A 20,286-nucleotide genomic window follows, 5' to 3' on the forward strand; every position below is an offset into this window, starting at 1 on the left:
ACAATCCAGTGATCAACAGCATGAGTATTGATCTGCTCAATGGGAATAGAATGGTATAGGCCAACCAAATCAGTGAGCCCGACCACCCAGTCCTGTTAGCTGCCTTATACAACAAGCATGTGTAGCTGAAGATCAGTTCTAACCCAAATTTTCATGGGTCTTTCGTCCAAACACTGTCAGGCAATATCAGGGTGGGGGATACCAGAAATGGGCTTCACATGTTGTACCCATGTCGTTAATTGAATCTGGATCTTTGGCGTGAGGAGTGAACGTTTTAACCACAAGGCTACCACACCTGAACAAGCTGTAGTAAAGATGATTATTATGAGACTCATATCAGATAATGGTAACAAGATCACTCTCCGAAGTTCCACATCTGGAAAGAAAACAACAAGGTATGCATGTTGATTAACAGTGGAATATTTATTCATAAAAATACATATAACCTTTATATTACAGATCCAACTGTAACCAATGTAATTGCACTGACTTTCTTAGCAAATTATGCACTTTGAAATGGTAACAAAATTAGAAGCGATGTAAAAACCATCTCTTATCAAACTAATCCAAACAAATAACAATTAATGGAAGTAAATTATCAGCAGATGGAATCATCAAAACCCAAATGACTAGACCACTAGACCAAAGCATTTCATCTTGCATTTGACTATCAGTATTAAATTGACTTGAAACAAAATGAAGATAATGAGTGTCCTTGAAAAAAAAAAGAAAAAAAAAAGAAAAAAAATCAGTTGTACTTATCGAAAAAAGTTTATGAGAAGATAATTTCTGAAAACAACTCTGATCAAAATATAGGTTGAAAATTTTGAAATAAAATGGTTTCATTGTTTTCATTATTACCGATCTAGTTAAGGTGAAATGTAATTTGTGATGGTAATCCCATATTTGGAGTTCAGTTTAATATGAGTTTCAAAAGTCTAGGCCTGCTAAACTATAGAAGATATTTATGTATCATGTACACATGAAAAGTGTGAATAAGCGATCCATAACCAAACCACAGGGGACTGTCTCACACAGCTCTTGTAAGCTTAGGATCTTGTAAGTTTCCTCGTAGCATCACAAACTCCTCTACTGTAACATAGGAGCTACCAATGTTACGAGAAAAGTTACGAGATCATAGGCTTACGAGAATTTTGTGAAATGGGCCCCAGGACAGTTGATGAAATGTTTAAGAGTCTACAATGTGTAAATCATAACTGGCAGATTGTGTTGCAGCAACGTTGTAGCTTGCAAGCAGTGTTACATGACATCAGGTTAAAAAACATTCTTCTACACCTGATTAGTGAAACCTTCTGTTATTTGTTCCTATTGTAGTCGACTGAAACTGACATGGGACTGTGTGGATGTCATGATTTAAAATCATTTTGAAAGATTTGATAAACTCTACATTGGAGGCTGGGCCAGATGAACCATCAGTGAACTTTGACCATCCAATCTAAATGAAGGACATACGGGTGCTTGAATTAGGCCAATCAGATTCCTTTGCCACCTTGAATTCAAAATTTGCCAGATCTCATTACAGAAAGGTATCATGTCTGACTAAAACATTGGACTTAGATGTGATAGATTTTCACCACATGTCTATTATCGATCATAAACTGTGAAACACACACAGTTTCAATATCTTACAGACAACAATTCAGCAGATTTAAAATGTCATTGCATATAACCTGGAAGGTAGACTTCAAAACCTCACAAATACTAGACCTAAAAATATTTTTGTGGACATTACTTTTGCTCAAGACTGAGAGCACAATTTCATAAAAATGTCCCTCAGAATACTTATGATCCCTAACTTTTATTGTCTAGTATACATATGTAAGTGCTGTTGACAAAACATCTAGAACAAATCCCTAACCATGTGTTTCTTGTCAGCAGCCGAGGCACTGCTGACAACATGTCCTGACATTAAAGTATCAAATTGTCGACAATATTCATTACAAGCAGTTCCTACAAAACAAATGTACAAACCTACTGGTAATTACAGAGAACTAAACTCTGCATGATACTGTATCAGAAAGTAAACAAATTTCAGATTACATCTGTAACTTTGTAAATTACAAAATATGAAACCTGGTCCAAACTGTGTTTTTTGTCAATGTTTTAAATTATCACCAATTCCAAACTATATGATGTGTAGAATTAGCAAAGAGCACCTGTTATGAAGCCTTTGCATGTCTACCAGATGGGGTATAAAGTGCACTCTAATAAGAACTCTTTAAGTATAACAAAATTTTAAAAATTTGAAACATTTAAATTGGCCAATAAAAAATATAAAAGGCCAAAAACTTGTATCTATACCCATTATTCCATTTTTCCTATAGCAAACACAAATTTGAATTCAACATAGATCATCATGATCTATTAATTATATTTTTTCCTGTTATAAAGCTTAGTTACCATAGTTATGAAAAGATTCTTAATATTTCTGGTTACAATGAAACAGAATATGTTACTAAGATAAAGTTTATAGAACACACAATACACAGATAAAGGTTATGAATTATTTAAAGATACAAATTTAAAGAACACCAACCAACACTTATTATGATTTATAGCACTATACTGTAAGATATGTTCCAATTTAAAGCAAAAGGTCTTATGTCTACACACTGATATTAAATACAAGTGGTTATTACTAGAAACTGGTATTAGGTCTTGTATAATTTTCATAAAAAGTCATATAAACTTCCTGTCTGGATATTGGTGTAAAATAAGGTACAGGTGTAGCTGATGAAAATATTCCATGGCAACAAAATCACTATATTCGTATTTTGAGGATATACACAGAGACATGGAAAAAAGAGAAAAACAAAATAAAAACCACCCCCCTCAAAGACAGTATATTCCCAGTCTGCACCCTGTCTCTGGTATTTCTTGGACCATGCTCCACAGGAACCAGTCGTTCATTACAAGGACAACTAAACACTACCTGGATTTCGTCAATTAAAGCTTACAAAAGTATAAAAACTCCACAAAAACGTGGCTCTGACTAATCTAATGTAAACATATAAATGTACAACTGATTCCTCTAATATATGCCCTGACTATCAAAACTACTTGTATGAGTTGGGTGGTTTCTGTATGCAGAACAACTACAGAGCTCCAGTCATCGTAAGTCAGTGCTACAGACTGGGAGTAGCTACGACAATCGAATGTCTCTGTCTTCTGTATTGGATTAACTATAAATATTGTCCCTGTTAAAGACTGGGTTTGGCTACAACAACTGTAAGCCTCTGTGGTGGTTCTAAATATTGTCTTTATTGAAGAATGTGAATAGCTACAACAATCGTAAGTCTATGACTACTAAGTGGAAGTAGCTAATAATATCATCTCTAACAAAGAATGGGCACTGTTAAGAATATTTAAAGTCAGTGTCACAGAATATTAATGTAGAAGCACGTGATGAGTAGGTGAGTTTAATTTTACACCACTTTTAGCAATATTCCAGCAATATCATAACAGGGGACACTAGAAATGGGCTTCACAGATTGTACCCATGTGGGAAATCAAACCAGGGTCTTAGGCACAATGAGCGAACGCTTTAACCACTAGGCTACCCCACTGACACTTAGTAGCACTATATTCATGTTGATGAGCAGACCTGTAAGTGTAACAGACCATAGTTTTTACATTTTTTTCTTCATTGGATGAAAATATAACAATCAACTAATTGCGACAAAAGGATTCTATTTTCCAGCTGTCTGTAAAAGATCATATAATATCAAGTATAAAGATATAACAATATGAAGGAACTTCGAGAAGTATGAGAAAATCATCTACCCAGCTCATTTGGTTTACTTTTTTTTTTAACCAAATGTCTTTTTATGACTGACTTGTTACATACTGTAGCATTTATCACCTGGCATTTATTAGAGGAAATATGGCATCAGGAACAGAATGCAGCATAATGTTGCGCATTGTGTATGTAATACTATGTGAATTGCTGTATTATGCATAGCTCTATTTATATATACTATACGGTATATATCACATAACACATGGGGCTACAACACAGGATTTGGCAACATGTGATCAAACAGGAATCACATCCAAGTAGAGAACACAGCACTAGATAATAATACATACAATATTTGGTGTGAAGATTTTCAGTTACAGAATATTCTACAAACTTGTAGAAAATAAGATTCTTTCCCTTTCTGAAGCAAAATATTGAGGCGTGTTTGTTAGAGTTATTATCAAGAACTGAGTGAGTGAGGGAGTATGGTTTTAAGCCACTTTTAGCAATATTCTAGCAATGTCAAAGCGGTGACACCAGAAATAGGCTTTACACATTGTACCCATCTGGGGAATCAAACCCGGGTCTTCATGACAAAATTACACTTTAACCACTAGGCTACACCACTGCCCCTTATTATCAAGGATATCTGGAGGTAAGGGTTCATTCCACATTGCAGAAAATACATATTTTTCATACTTTTTTCTTTACCTTAAACAAAAATTATTTTTTTCAAAAAAGTAGTTTTCTTTAAAAGGCAAATAGCAGCGAAATCTGCAAGTTAATTTTTGTATTCTGTTTGTGATACCCAAGATAACATCATCCATAATCCAAAACATTTTATAGGGATTATCAGACATGTCAAACATAGTTAGATATACACTGGACATATTATGTAAAAGCTAATTTTATCACAAAAAAGGAAATAGCCCAATTGATGTGGACTCGTACAAAAAAGGATACAAAAAGCTTTTTTAAAGTGAGGCGAGAACCATATGAATGATCAGCTACATTTTCCTCACAGAAACAAAGTTGATTTTTAAATTATTGCAAATGTTTGTACATCTTTGGAAGGCAATGAAATGTTTTCACAAGTTTTTTGACTTCATGGAACTTTTCAGATTCTAACAGGTGAACACGACTCGCAACTTGTTGCCTGTGGATGCCAGTGGATGCCTGTGGATGTTGTAAATGTATCATTGTGGAGACAATGATTCATACTCTTTCAATCAATCTGGTTACAGTTTAGTAAAAGAAAGAAGAGGATGAAAAGAAAGGCTGGATAATATACATTTACTAAACACTACATTAAACAAGTATTTTGGCACAGCGTCAACCAACTTGTCTTGCCAATTATTACTGAATACTGGGTATTATGATTTGGGGCTTGATGTTTGATTTTCGTGTTGTAGTCAAGGGTGTGTGACCCCCTCACTAAACATGTGTTTCATCCAGGGAGTAGTACACACAAAATTTAAAATCTGGTTATCATGGAAGAGTGCACAACCGAATACAAACAAATCTATTTACATTCTTACTTATCCAAACGAAAACCTGAATTCTTTTGAGGGCAAGAACATACAATGGAACCAGTGTATAAACAAAAAAGAAATACACATCACAAAATTCAAGTCTATATACAAACATCTTTGATTGTCTATTGTGGAGGTTATGAGTGATGGTAACATCCTGAAATCCAGTAGTTTTGTGGATGACAAGCGGAGAGCAGCCAAAGTTGTATTTCATATTCAACAAAACTGGACATGTTCATTAATTGCCATTGACGTTTTCGTATAGTCTCTGTTTAGTTTTTATCAAACGTTTAATGAGTTTATAGATATCCTATATCTACTAACAGGTTTACATCCTCCAATAGCAGTATAACAAGCTGACTAGGATACATGATACATGCAATAACATTCAACTAGGAACTACTCCCTGAAGACTTTAAATGTCATTTATATTATAGTGCTGGAGTGAACACTAAAACTAAATTATGTCTTAATGTATCAACCATCATTTTCACAATAATCATTTTTGTAAAGATATGAAATTAATTACTATGAGTAGTGTTCACTACTTGTATACTCCTTGAAAAATAAAAAAACAAAGCAAAATAGCATAAAACACCAAACAATCCTTTGACTTCTGACTGCAAAATAAAGTTTTGACACTTTTTACATTTCAGCACCTAGGTGACTGTCTTTCAAAGAAATCATTTAAAAACATGATGTTAAAAATTTTACCTTCATTCTACTTTAATGACTGACATTACTAATTTTAACATCAAAAGGAAAAAGTTCCACTTTTATATTATGAACTAACAGATCACACCTAACTCAACACATGAAGCTAAATATAGATGCTGTTGGTAGTGACAATTTCTTGCATGCGCCATTATTTTGTTTCCTGACTGTATATGTGTGTTACTAGGGCTACCAAGAAACCACAATGTCCTCATAAACAAAACATGACAATATTACACAAAAATGAAGGTATAGGAACAGAACCTAGAATATATTGTGTTCACGCACTGAGCGATATTACACTGGTTTGATTAAATCTATGTTGATTTTCGAACATGTGCAAATTGTATAGAAAAGAATGAACAATCAAGTATATGCTTTGCTCAAAGTGTGTATGGTGCATGTGTTTGGCAAGTTTGTCGCTGAGCAAAACAGAAAATCTTAAAGTATTTCTGAGTGGTGCATTGAGACAATGATGTCATAATATTCAAATTTACATAAAATTCAACCTATTACTTATCAGTAAATTTGAAAAAAGGTTTAACATTTATGTGTGACATATTTTGATTACAGTTTACTAAATCAAGATATTTTCAACAATGGAATAGGTTCAATCATGCCTAGATTATTAAAGGAATGTTTCTGAATTGAGCTATGCATTAAGGGGTGAGCAGAGATGCACATCCCCTCTCAAAGCATGCTAATCATACTGACATATAACAAAATGTAACCAAATGAAATAAAATTTTGGCATTTTGTCAGTAAAAAAAATAAAATAATTGACATATTTTTTGCCTCACAAATGGTTTTCTGAAATATGTGCAATTATGTGTTTTAACTGCACCTCCTTGTAACAAAACACTAGGCAAATGACCTTGATCATGCTTGCCATATATACAAACCTCAGTATTTTTGCCCTCGTAGGTAATTAATTTAAATCCTGCGTACACTTTCTATACAGGTATATTGCTAATCATACAAGGTATTTTGTATTCTGATGCCAGACAGAATGACATGTTTCTCAGGACAGTTCTGAACTCCCTTTGAATCATCCAGATATTGCTGCTTTACAAGCATATTCTTTATACAGGGTACCTTGTGGTCATACACAGGCACATTACACCAATGACCCCTCTGTAAACAACCGTACAGATCTTGTCATATTTTGAGGAAATGAGGATGTGGTCATATAATCATGAACAGGTGTTGTATAACTGGATGAGATATATCATCATAATAACCATCCAAGACAATGGCATCATGACTGGCAGCATTGTCAATTTCATTTTTGAACCACGGGAGAATGTTTCAATATGTTTGATCATCAATTCTGTGAAACACAACTACAAACAATTTGATATGAAACAAATATACAAAATGGCAGTGTATGAAATAAGCCAAACCTCAGCCAGACGTCAGTAATAGTAACTTAAAAATGTTACCAGCCTAAAATGGATTTAACCAGACCAGACACCAAGAATTCACTCACATGCATGGAACATCTAAAATTTGCACCATACCTGTGTGCTGGCTAGCTGTAAATTTAGACAGTCTATCAGAAATCTAGCCCAGTCGAACATGCCTTATTTCATACACTGATAATGGACACATTCTGATAAACATACATAACGATTTGCTACCAATGGCTTAGCCCTTAGCTGTGTGTTCCTATTAACCCATCTATCAATGTTCATCATTTAGTCTCTACAGGAGAAGACTGAATCAGTGGACAGATCAATGTGATTCAGTCTTAAGACTCTTTGAAATTATCTCCCTTTGTTACGCATGTGAGAGTAGTCTCCCCTCAGTGTTGTTGTCCAGGGTTGTCAAACACATTGTTTGCCATAATTTTCTTGCGTTGTCTGATCAGCAAATCTCTGAGAGTTTTGCCAGTTTCTGCTAGGTGTGGATCATTGGATGAATCTGAAACGAAACACATCACAATATATACCAAATTTCAAATGCACACACCCATGGTATACAGATACGTGACTTACATGTATATTGATTTTAGCTGATGTAATCTCAATTGAATATTTGCTGCTGACAATAAGATACTTATCATATTACAAGTGGAATGACAATCAAATGAAAACATAAACTGTAAATAAATATCATGGGCATATATGCAAACTTTGACTCTTTCACAGACAAAAACAGATGTATATTCTGATCATTTTTATCTATAATATTTCAGGGCTTTTTCTCACTCCTGAAATATTCAAACAAATAAGAATAGCTTGATTATTCATTTTTGTATCAAGGCGACATGAATTTTATTTCTTGTTATATGGATTTTTGTCAGAAAATCTAAAGGCAGGAGGGAAGAAAATCACACGCCTTCTAAAAAGTCATGCTCTTTCTTTATAAATCTGTACTGAAAGTATTTTACTTTTTTCTTTTACTGAAGTGTACATGGTTAAAAATAAAATCTAAAAACATTTTTCTTGTAAGTTTGCATTTCTGGCCATTAAAGTAATAATTTGTTTTCTGATTCTTGCACAAATATGACCAGCAGAACCATAAAACAAGAAATAAAACTGGTCTGGCCCTATGGTACGATGCAAATCTATTAAATACCATAATTTGAAACTCAATGCCACATGTTTTTATGACATTTTTAAATGGACACCTGAATGAACAGATCATGTGCCATGACACATACCTTTCATTCACTGGAACAAAGAATACAAATCTACCTAAAGGTTTACCAACCAAATGCTTCTAATTTTGGAATGGCAGAAATACTTGAATTGTTTTCCATAAGGAGACAGCTTGGACTTCCAGTTTCTGGAAGGGTTTATTCAAACAATCCCATGAAGTTAAGATTCTTACTGTTGGTATGATAGCTCTCTGTATGAATGTCTCATGATACTTTCACAGAAGTCAGATAAACCTTGAGTCAACCACGATTTGAAGTCAAAATTAAGAATGTGTAGGTTCTTCAGTCAATGAGATATTAATTTTCTGAAACCAGTCTTTACCATCTTGGTCAACAATTTTTTTTTGACAGCAAAAGAAAAACTCCTTAGATACAAATTATCACCAACAATACACCCTATGATTGTTGGTTAAAACATTGGGCAAATCTTCACTACTATCTCAATAAAAAGCTTTGAAACCTACTGGGCTTACATGAAAAAGATTGGTTTGCTATGTGCATGGATACCATGGTTCCCTGACCTGAGACCCGAGTAAATCCAGGCTAGAACTGGTCTTCGGTAACCCATGCTTGTCATATGGGGCCAGTAACAGGACTGGGTGGTCAGACTCACTGACTTGGTAGACATATGACATGCTCTTGCTTTCTTAACTCTTTGGTTGTATTTGTTTTCAAGATACAGAAATAAGATATGCTTGTCAGTACTTTACACAACTGTACCAAGAATTTAGAGCCCTTACTACTGATTGGCTGACTAGAAAGGTCCTCTGACCTTCTCATGGAGGTGTGAGAACTTCACACAGAGAGGTATTGTAATGGAGTAAAATATCTGATTGTGCTGGATTAGATTTTTCAGCTGCTGACTATACTACAATGGCAGTGTGGCTGTGTTATACCACTGGGCCAAGATTTTTAAAGTTGTCTCAGCGCTAAGATAGTCATACATTAATGTTGATGTATGGCACTTACGATTATCTTAGGGTTAAGACAGCTGTGAAAATCTTGACCCAGGACTACAGTGAGTATGTGAGGTACCATCTCCAGATGCTGTGATCTTTGACTAGCGTCATCTACAGGATCAGTGCACAGACACACACACAGAGAAACTGGCGACAATCTTTCATGCCATGTGTTATGGAATCACTGGCCAGACATCTACATAAATCCTTGAACTGCTGCATTTGACTATCTCTGTCAGATATTTTTAGAAAAGCAACTTTTGAGAGACATATATACTCAAATCTATTAACAGATGTCTATAGATAGATATGCCTAGACAGAAACATCTAGACAGACTAAGTCACACATCCCTAAATGGACATTCACAGATGTATGTAAGTAGACAGACAGATCTAGACAGACCAAGTCACACATCCCTATAGGCTGTATGGCTCAAAAGCTGACTGATGAATTGCACTGTAACTCGAAAACTAATAGACATAACATACTCATTGAAACGCTGATCATAATCAAAACATCATACCAACTCTGTGAAGTTTTTGCAGAATTTTTGTCCTAATAATAATAAAGTTGTTTAACAAACTATCATTAAAATATTGACACAGTTAACTATTTGTTACGAGGGAGGAGTGCAGAGAAAGGAACAGCCAGTTGTTCGAGAAGCACATGCACAAGTGCCAAGAAAGTAATCTATTCATTAAGCTGTGCTGTGCTGTCTCCATGCCTTTTTTGTTATTTGAGTATGTTAAGCTTATTAGTGTTTGAGTTACATAGCAGTTCATTGGTCTGCTTTTGAGCCAAACGGACTATAAATAGACATTCATAGACGTATATTGGTAGACAGACACATTTAGACAAATGCTCAAATGATATCCCTGGACAGACATCTGTAGAAAGTTCATATTCAGACACATCTTGATTGGCATCCATGGACAGATATCGCAAAACATTTGGACAGGTATCTCCTAACAGATACTCTTCTCATAAATCCTTTGACAAGCATTCATCTAGTCCTCGAAAAGAGTATAACATCTGTAGATATCATACCTAAATATCTCTGGACAGACATCCCTGCAACAGACATACCCTGACAGATATCTCTGGACAGACAACTCCAGACACATTCCCACAACAGACATACCTCAGTAGACACCTCCAGACACATGCCAAAATCATAGTTCTTGACAGATACTCCCCAAAAGACGTACTTTGAACTGACACCTCCACACACACCTTGACACCTCCTGAAAACCATTTCCCCCCTCACTTAACACCACTTGACAGACTGACATCCCCAAGTAGACATACCTAGAGACACATCTCTAAAGAAACACCTACAGACACAACCCTAAAATGACATACACCTTCATCAGTCATCTCCAGAGAGATATCTTTCAACGAACATACCTAGACAGATACCTCTAGACAGACACCCCAGATACCTCTAGACAGACACCCCAGATACCTCTAGACAGACACCCCAGATACCTCTAGACAGACACCCCAGATACCTCCCTAAACAGACATACATAGACATACATCTCTTGGCAGACATCTTTGATCAGTCACATCTAGTCAAATTTCTAAACCGATCCCTCTAGAACCTCAGTATATTACTCTCAACAGACATACACTGACAGAGACTCTAGACAGATTGTAGAAGCAGCATTGTCCAACTGCATTCACATAGTAAATGTGTGTCTAAAATAGTGTATTTGTGACCTTTAAAACACAGACTGATAATCATAAACATATTGATAATCATTCTTTATAGTGAAAAAGAGGTGGCATATCCAGCAAAAGATGTGTCATCACACACACAAGTAAAGAAAAGTGCGTGAAAATGAGTTGTTTCATTAATCAACAAACGTTTCAGATGTTCCAGGTGTTGCATGGTGTACAAATAAATAACGATATAGTATAACATTATCTTACAAATATTATCTTTCTCCGGTAGCCTGTTACAAGAGTAAAAACACAAGAGATCAAGATGAATTCAGTTGTACCCAATAACTTACCATTGTCCATGTCTTCTGTAAGGCAAGGAAATACATGCAGCTAATGCTACTATTATGCAATGTACTGGCTTCACTCACTCGCTCTTACCAAACACTGGCGGCAAGTCACACTGGGAAAATTAATATTTATTCACTCTTGACCAGAACTGGTGGACACTGACTCACTCACTGCTGCTGAATATTATTGCCACTTACTCACTCCTGACCAATATTGGTGGACATTCACTCACTCACTGTTGCTGAATATTGGTGCCACTTACTCACTCCTGACCAATATTGGTGCCACTTTTTTACTCAACCCTGACCAATATTGGTGCCACTTACTCACTCCTGACCAATACTGGTGGACACTCACTCACTCTTGACCAGTATTAGTGCCACTTACTCTTGACCAATATTGGTGCCACTTTCTCACGTTTGACCAATATTGGTGGAAACTCACTCACTCATTCACTCACTCCAATATCTTGATGCCACCTCTAACCCAGTCTGTGCATGTGCATTACACTCTCAGTAGTTAGACAAGGCTATTGTGAGACAAACTGCCCTTTTAAAAATCGAATTCCCTTAATTTCCTGCATCTCTCACATAAGATAGCCAAATACACTATTGGTCATTGTAACGCCCTGAGTTCTTTAAATATTCATAACAGGAGCACTTACTCAACCATACAAACAGATTTTGATTTCCGAAATGGAGGGAGCCCCCTCCCACTAGGTTCTACTCTCCATTTTTCCCGTCTTGAATTTCTTGCCCTCAAACTGTTTTTGATTGTCCGTATGCAAAATTTTATATCTTGCTGAACATCTATCCAAAAAGCCTGAACAGCTCTTTTAAGTCCTGAAACTATCTGGAATAACAGGGCTTAGTGATTCAAGCATAGGCTCATGGAAGGTCTGGCTTCAATTCCTACCATGGGTCTATGTATGACCCAAGATTCTAATATCCCTGAGATGACTTGGCTGGAATATTGCAGGAGGTTGATTTAAACACAATTTTGTCCACCGAATATGTTCACTTTTAAATTTTTGTTTAAAAATTGGAGATTTCTCTCTGTGCTTTACATTCCCTCAATCATGGCTATTGAAGGTTATCCTAGTCATTTCAGAGTGGGGCAGGTATATCCCAGCAATAGCCTGGTCCATGCCGAACCCGATACCCAGTGCAGTGGCAAGAGTTGAATGTGACTATGATTGTGTGTAGGATTACCATCGGAGTCAAACACTGAGGGAAAACAGGTGAATGTATTATATGTACCGTTGTACATGGGCACATTGATATGACATCAGGAGACAAAAGGTCTCCAACATTTTTACATGGTTTCTAGATCCAAAGAATTAAAAAATTTTAAAAAAATCAAAATTAAAAAAAAAAGAGTTTAGACAATTAAAACATTCAAGGGATTCTACATGACAAATATATATATATATTATGCACATAATCTGTATGATGTGTTAGTACAAGTAATTGAATTAGAGTATTCAAGAAATGATACACAAATACACAGCAATACTTTCACTGATATCACAGAATTAATGAAGAATGAGGACTATTTTCATGGATATACAACTTATTTATTCTATATAGGCAAGTTTTGACATAACATGAGAATCTATGTTGAAATATCATTAAAAATAATCCTCATCCTTCATCTACACAACTTCTAGAATGTCAATTAAAGCAGTAACTGGATTAATGTTTGCATCAAATAGATATGTTATCATGTATATCAAACATGCATATGAGATTACGAGAATATATTTATTATACACATGCATTTATCAAACATGCAATCTGCAGTGAACTCTCTGGACTAGTAGTATGGACAAATCTCCCTTGTCTGGAGGCAAATGGCTGACAGAATAACATTAAACCTGAAATTTATTGCAAGTGAGTGAGTGAGTGCGTTTAGTTTTACACCACTTTTATATTTGAGCCATATCATGGTGGGTAACCAGTAATGGACTTCACACCCTCTACCCATGTGGGGATTTGAACCCTGGCCTTTGGTGTGACGCATAATCCCCTTAACCACTAAGCTACTCCAACACCCAAAAACTTTATAGAGATACTGACATACCATATGCATGTCATGCTGGTCAAAACAGTTTGCTGTTTATTGTGAACTTTCTGCTCATAAAAGAAGACTAAAATACACAACTGATAGATTATCTGATATTACATAACAAGTCAGCTTATGGTTGCTGAAAACACTTAGATAAACACAATCCCATAACTTAGTGCTTACCGTCCGAGTCCTCATCATCTGAAGGTGTGATTGGTCGGAATTCTGGAGGTTGACCCATGGCAGCTTCATCGTTGGCGCTGGTGGCTGCTCGCTCCTTCTGTCGTTGTAGGATGGCCCGTAGTTCTGATCCACCTCGTGTCTCGAACTACATGACAAGTACCAGTATCAAATAGAAAATGTGGCATCCATTGCAATAAAGAAGGTGTCCATCCAGAAAAACATCATTCCAAGTTTTATGTCAGCAGGTATTCATTACCCATAATTACCCATTCACCATTCTAACTTATAATTCCAAATTTTTGTTTGAGTGACAGAGAGCAGAAAATTTTTCATTGATGAAACAAGGGACGACATCAACAGTGACTTGTTTTGTTGCAATTCTGAAATTCATCAACATTGTAGGCGTACAACAACTGCATTGTGACGACATCATTCCCTGCATTACTGAGGATGATTCCAATATTGGGAATGTCTGAGATGCTGTGAACAAGTATAACATAGAAATAATTCCCTGCATTACTGAGGATGATCCTAAACTGGGAGTGTCTGAGATGCTGTGAACCAGCATATAACAAAGACATAATTCCCTGCATTACAGAGGATGACCTCAATACTGGGAGTGTCTGAGATCCCATAAGCAAGTATAACAATGGCACATACCCCTGATGTTTTCTTCTGTAAGGTGAGCTGGCCATCCAGTCTCACGGCCTCATCATGCCCAAGGAATCTCTCAAAGTCTCGTTTCTTCAGCTGGAACAATTCCTGCCCATCGTAGCCATGCAGGGTCCTGATACACCTAGCGACAGAGCAAGATTTATCATAGGACAAATGGTTTAGGTGTGGTGAGGTGGAGTGGGGTTTAATGTACTAAAAAATACTTCACACACAAAAATACTTGACGTCAAGCACGGTTTAAGCTGGTTTTATGGTGCTAGCTCACTGAGATACCCTGCCACAGTTAAGCATGAATACCCCAAACTGACACCTTATACTGACTCTGAACTGACCAGTCATTGTTGTACCTATTAATTCTGAGCACCCAGCAGGGTGCAACAAGTACCATATTTTGGTATGACACGGCTGATGGAAGTGAAAACCTTAAAAGCTACAGCTCACTTACATGGTTCAATGAATGGTTTTATGATTATATAGAAGTCACAAAGTTTTTACAATGTTAAGAGAATGCTCCATATTACCCATGTGGGGAATAAAACCTAAACCTTTGGCATGAATCTTCCAACCACTTGGCTACCCTAGTGGACATTATTTTGACATGAACAGTAATTAATAAAATCTAATAAAATTCCTCTTACAAGTCAGAGAATCCCTTAGCTTCCAGCCATTCCTTGACTTCATGGGGTGAGGAGTTCCGGGTGATGTAGACGTTGGCCCCCTGTGGGCGGAGCTTGAGTGGGGGCACCTGCTGCTGCTGCAGGATGCCCTTGGAGTTCATCTTCTCCTTCAGCTCATCATGGAGGATGTCCTGGTGGGTCTTGTCCTTGGACCCTGACAGACAACAGCAGCTATATTCAGCCAGCTTGGGAATTTTTAAGTTTGGACTAAGTTTGACACAGGACACAGGTTTGTGGTTGTAGAGGCTTAGTCCTATCAAATACCAGATAGGCCACCATAGTTTGAACCAATCATGTGAGAGTCAACGTATCTATTCTTTAGGCTTGCAGACTTTTTTCATGTTTGCCATTCTATCCAAACTGCTTCCAGCGAGTGAATTCAGACTGGAATATTATTCTTAGACCCCAAGAATTTTGCTGCTTGAGGTGATTTACAACAAACAAACTACCCAACAAATGAGATGTGGATTAAGGTATCCAATTCAGTATTTAACCCATACATGTATATCCGAAAGTCCCAAAGGTGAAACATTTCCACTCAATATTCCTTAATCCTAAAAAAAACTAGATCTCAACCTGCCTCTAATCCATTTGGCATGATAAATCTTTATTTAATATTAATTTTCTTTGCTATATATAATATATCAATCTCCTTGGCAATTGAATTCTTGCGTTACCAAGTTATCATCTTCTTTCTTACTTGGTCGTCCATTTGGCAGAGGTGGTTGGAAGGCTGACCTCTCCATGGGAGACCTCTCCACAGGTGAAGCTTGCTGGCGGGAGGGGCGGTCGTGGATGATGGGGGGTGGGGTGGTGTTTTCCAGGTCGTCATCAAAGTAGTAGTCATCCTCTGAAACATAGGGTTAGTATGTTATGATGTTAGTCGCTACCTAATGTTAGGGAGGACATCTTGTGTCCCAAGTTACCAGAACCAATATAGTGGAATTAATGAATGAATATCAACCTTCAGACACTTGCAGATTTGGTCTGTTTGTCTTGTTGGTTTTGCGTGAGTGAGTGAGTGAGTGAGTGAGGGAGCGAGCAATAGTTTAAGGCCACTTTCAGCAAGGATAATAAATTTTTTCAAGGAATATTATTATGAACTAAAACTACCCCCCCAAAATATGCCTGAATATTACCAATTTTGTTTAACATTCTGGATAGTGACCAAATATCGCAATTTTTTTAGAGTTTTTTTTGTGATTTCCTCAGTAGTTTCTCAATCTGATGAAATAAAAGTTTTCATGATGATAGATTAGCTATTCACCGATGTATCTTGCTTTATAACAGCTGCTCATTGCGTTTTTTGTATAATGGGACCAACAGGAAGGGCAGTAGTACATGTTGTGCTTTCCAAACAACTAACAGGAGCAGTGTTATTGCCACTTCTGAATTGTTCATGTTATTCGACAAAATTATAACATAAAATTTGTAATTAAATTATTGTCTTTCCAACCTTGACACATTGAACACATTCCATAAATGGTGTCTGATTTACAAAATGAAATATACAAGAGCAAAACCCACTCTCATTGTGAATGCTGATGAATGCTGACATGAACTGATTTTGTGGAAGTTCTGTTTACCTCACTGAATTGTTTCTGTCAAATTGTGCTGAATGGATGACATGGAAATTTAATTGTGGATATGTCTGTTGTAAGGAAACTGTTGTAAGCCAACTGTGCAGCGATTCAGCCGATGGTCTTGCTCAGAGACAAGAACCTAGAAATGTTCCAATAGTGCTGTAATCATCTTTTGTGTACAATTCTGTGCAAAACCATAAAGAAATATTACTTTGTTATTAAAAACACAAATTATCGGTCTAACTTTTTAGGATTTATTGTTAAAGTTACACCCCCTCTATGTCAATCACAGGAGATCCCCATCAACTCTGCTATTATTATTAGTAGAGAAAAAAAACTTTTTTCTATTGATGTGGGTGTTTACTTCCATTGGAAATAGCTTGGGATATCCAAGATCTTCCTGAAAATATCATTCGGAAAGGCAATGAATTTGATACGATCAGATATACGCATGTGCTATACAGAGAAAGTGGTGATAACTAGCACGCAGTGATAATTGGTCCCTAGCCAGTGCTGTTCATCTTTTGATAAGGATAATCATATCTGTCAGATATGGTTAAATATACCAATCATATTTTCTAAAGTGGAACAGTACATTTACTAGAGGTAAAATACACAAGCAGGGTTAGAGAATAATTGAGGATCTAGTGTTAGCCAGGGAGTAAACACATCTGAACTGAACTATACATAGAGGGCAGCCACTGTGTCCAACTGACAACTATACATAAAATTAAAGATATGATTTCTGTTTTCAAGGGGTTGTATTGTCTTGAAGCACATGCAGTCATTCGCTTGAACAAATACGTCATGACATCAACACATCACGATATCCTGAAAATAACCCCGGCAATGTCTTCAGTCAGTTGGCAGATAAGCAGGTTAGATCCTATGCAGATTCTACCATCATGCATACAGGAAACATAAAGTGCAAGATGTAAAGACAAATACAAGCGATGTCAAATATGTGAAGGCATTATGTCTAAATATCAGATCTTTGCTGAGGAATTTGAAGCATTTATTGACATGTGTTACTTTGTGATATTAAAAGACAGATGGGTGATATTACATTTATCATCCAAAGTTTTCAGGGTCTTAAAAGTAAGCTGTGTGTTGAATGTGAAGGTACAGTGGGAGAGGGAATATTGATGTCATGTGATTGTGACATCATGGTAACTGATGACATCACAATAGTCTACATAATACTGTAAAGCAATATTTGCAGATGTTGATTGTGACAGATTGTCTTGTATCATACAAGCTCCTCTTTTCTTTGGTGAAACATCAACATATCAATTCTTAAAAAAATTCAGACAATGCTGTGAAAAGGGGTTCATGAGCACATTAAAATTATTTCAAAGTGAATACATGTATGTGTACATGGAGTCATGCAATCATTGCGATTTAGTGATGATCCTGTGTGTCAGTCCATATAGGTACAGCTCTGCAGCTTAACAAATTGTCCCATTCTTAACTCTGGTCTGGATTTGTTTTACCCTCTTTATGTCTGCTACCAGGCAAATTACTATCTGTAATGTTTTGAGTGAGTTTAGTTTTATGCTGCTTTTAACAAGATACCAGCAATATCAGGAATTGGCTTTACATTGTACCACAGGCAAACTGTAGTGCAAGTGGGGTTGTGCAGCGTAGAGAATATGACCCGTATTCATATATGCGAGCGAAGCATATATGAAGACTGGTCATTTTCTCTACGCTGCGCAACCACATTTGCGCTACAGTTTGCCTGTGATTGTACCCATATGGGGAATCAAACCTCGATCTTTGGCATGACAAGGCTGCCCCACTTGGCTATCCAATGGCTCTGAAAGTTTTGGGTGTGGCCAATAGATTGATCCTATGACTGTATGGAGGGTATTAATGTTATTTGATAATGCAACACCAAAGCATTTAATCATGTGTTACACCATATAACTCAAAGTCATCCTGTTGATATAAGTCTGACACAGGTTCATGCTGAAGGAGAGAGGTCTTATTTATCTGACTATTTGGAGACTTTTTGTTCTTTTCATAAATTATGTTGGGCAGTGGGGTAGCCTTGTGGTTGAAACCATTTTTGGTGTCCCTTGCTTGATGTTGCTAAAAGTTGTGCAAAGTCATACCCACTCTCGCTCATAAATTATGCATTTTGTGTTGAAGGATCCGTATTTCATCTGGTCCATTCTAAACAATCTTAAACTAATGTCGGAAATAGAAAAAAATGTTTTCAGGCTGTTACTCTGTATGTCTCAAGTTCACATGACTGCAAATAGCATTAAGTTGGATGTGTAAGAGGATATCCAGAAAAGCAAGTTTACTCATAAAATCAGGCAAACCTTAGAAAAATTATGAATAGCTACTGAAAACAACAGATCAGACTATAGATGGCAATTATGTTGCTCAGCGTGGTATGACAATGGACTGTCAACTCACCTGGCCTGAAATGCATGCTCTGTCTACTGGTTCATGGGGGTCATCTCAAAGATATATTGTGCTTTTGCATGTGTGTTGAATGTCTCATGTATTGATTAACACCTTACATGTCTTTCTTTCATGAAGTTTATGCTAAGATATGTAAAAGTTTGACACCTGACAGCAACAGAAAAGCATCATATTAAATGTAAAAAATATAGGTGGTATGACCACCCAAAGATCGAAAAGACTGGTTATTGTTATATATGCTAGGACATGTCATGTACTTCCCTACTTGAAATGTGCCTATGGGATTATCATATCTTAGCTGATATCTCTGCCCCCCTGCCCTTGTCTGCTTCACTCGTCCTGGTTTTGCATTTCTTTTCATAGTGATAGTGACACTCCATGGTAGCCACATTCCTATGGTTTCAACATGAAAGTTATTATTTTTTATGTCAGCTATTGTTTATAATAAAGCCAAATCTAATTTCAAAATGGGCACTTAAAAAGTGTCCTTTGAATATCATTGCACACTAACTAACATGCATAAAGCTATGGTCTGTTCCAAATATATCACTTTGGACTTTGAAAAAATCTGCATTGCTCATTTCTGCACTAATCTCTCCTCAGTAAAATCCTTTTCTCTCATTTCTTATCTCCCTACCACTGGAACTGTAGTTTTCTTATCTCCCTACCACTGGAACTGTAGTTAGGCTGAACTCATTTTAACAGATATATCAAACATTCTCAAATCAATGACATAAAATTGTAGAGATTAATGTTAAAAAACATTTTTTGTTCTATTTCCGACACTATCACAGAATTAAGGTGATAGGAACTCCCATACTGTAACAGTGTGATGTTGTAGCACTGATCCTTGTATTGAATAAAATCCTGGTCCCTCACTCCCTCCGATGGGTGAATCAAGTTGAACATTTACCATCAAATTCAGACAGGATCCTATAATATATGTTATTATGTGGAATGAACAAATTGTTGCATTCTTATATTTCTGATATACTGAACAGCATGTTGTGTGTAGTGGAGT

At 36.4% G+C, this 20,286-nt stretch overlaps 1 protein-coding gene across 1 annotated transcript in view; it reads right to left on the reverse strand.

Moving 5' to 3' along the window:
- Window positions 1-404: 404 nt before the first annotated feature.
- LOC137262064 (epidermal growth factor receptor kinase substrate 8-like) overlaps window positions 405-20,286 on the reverse strand; it is a 77,662-nt gene continuing 57,780 nt past the window's right edge. The window contains exons 20-24 of the mRNA XM_067799851.1: window positions 15,947-16,096; window positions 15,208-15,400; window positions 14,555-14,690; window positions 13,895-14,039; window positions 405-7,929 (exon numbers count right to left, since the gene is read on the reverse strand). Of these exons, the coding sequence (XP_067655952.1) occupies window positions 7,811-7,929; window positions 13,895-14,039; window positions 14,555-14,690; window positions 15,208-15,400; window positions 15,947-16,096 (743 nt within the window). The 3' untranslated portion in view covers window positions 405-7,810. The remainder of the gene's footprint in view (window positions 7,930-13,894; window positions 14,040-14,554; window positions 14,691-15,207; window positions 15,401-15,946; window positions 16,097-20,286) is intronic.

Source organism: Haliotis asinina, chromosome 14 (genome assembly GCF_037392515.1).
Source record: "Haliotis asinina isolate JCU_RB_2024 chromosome 14, JCU_Hal_asi_v2, whole genome shotgun sequence".
Taxonomy (NCBI): Eukaryota; Metazoa; Mollusca; class Gastropoda; order Lepetellida; family Haliotidae; genus Haliotis; species Haliotis asinina.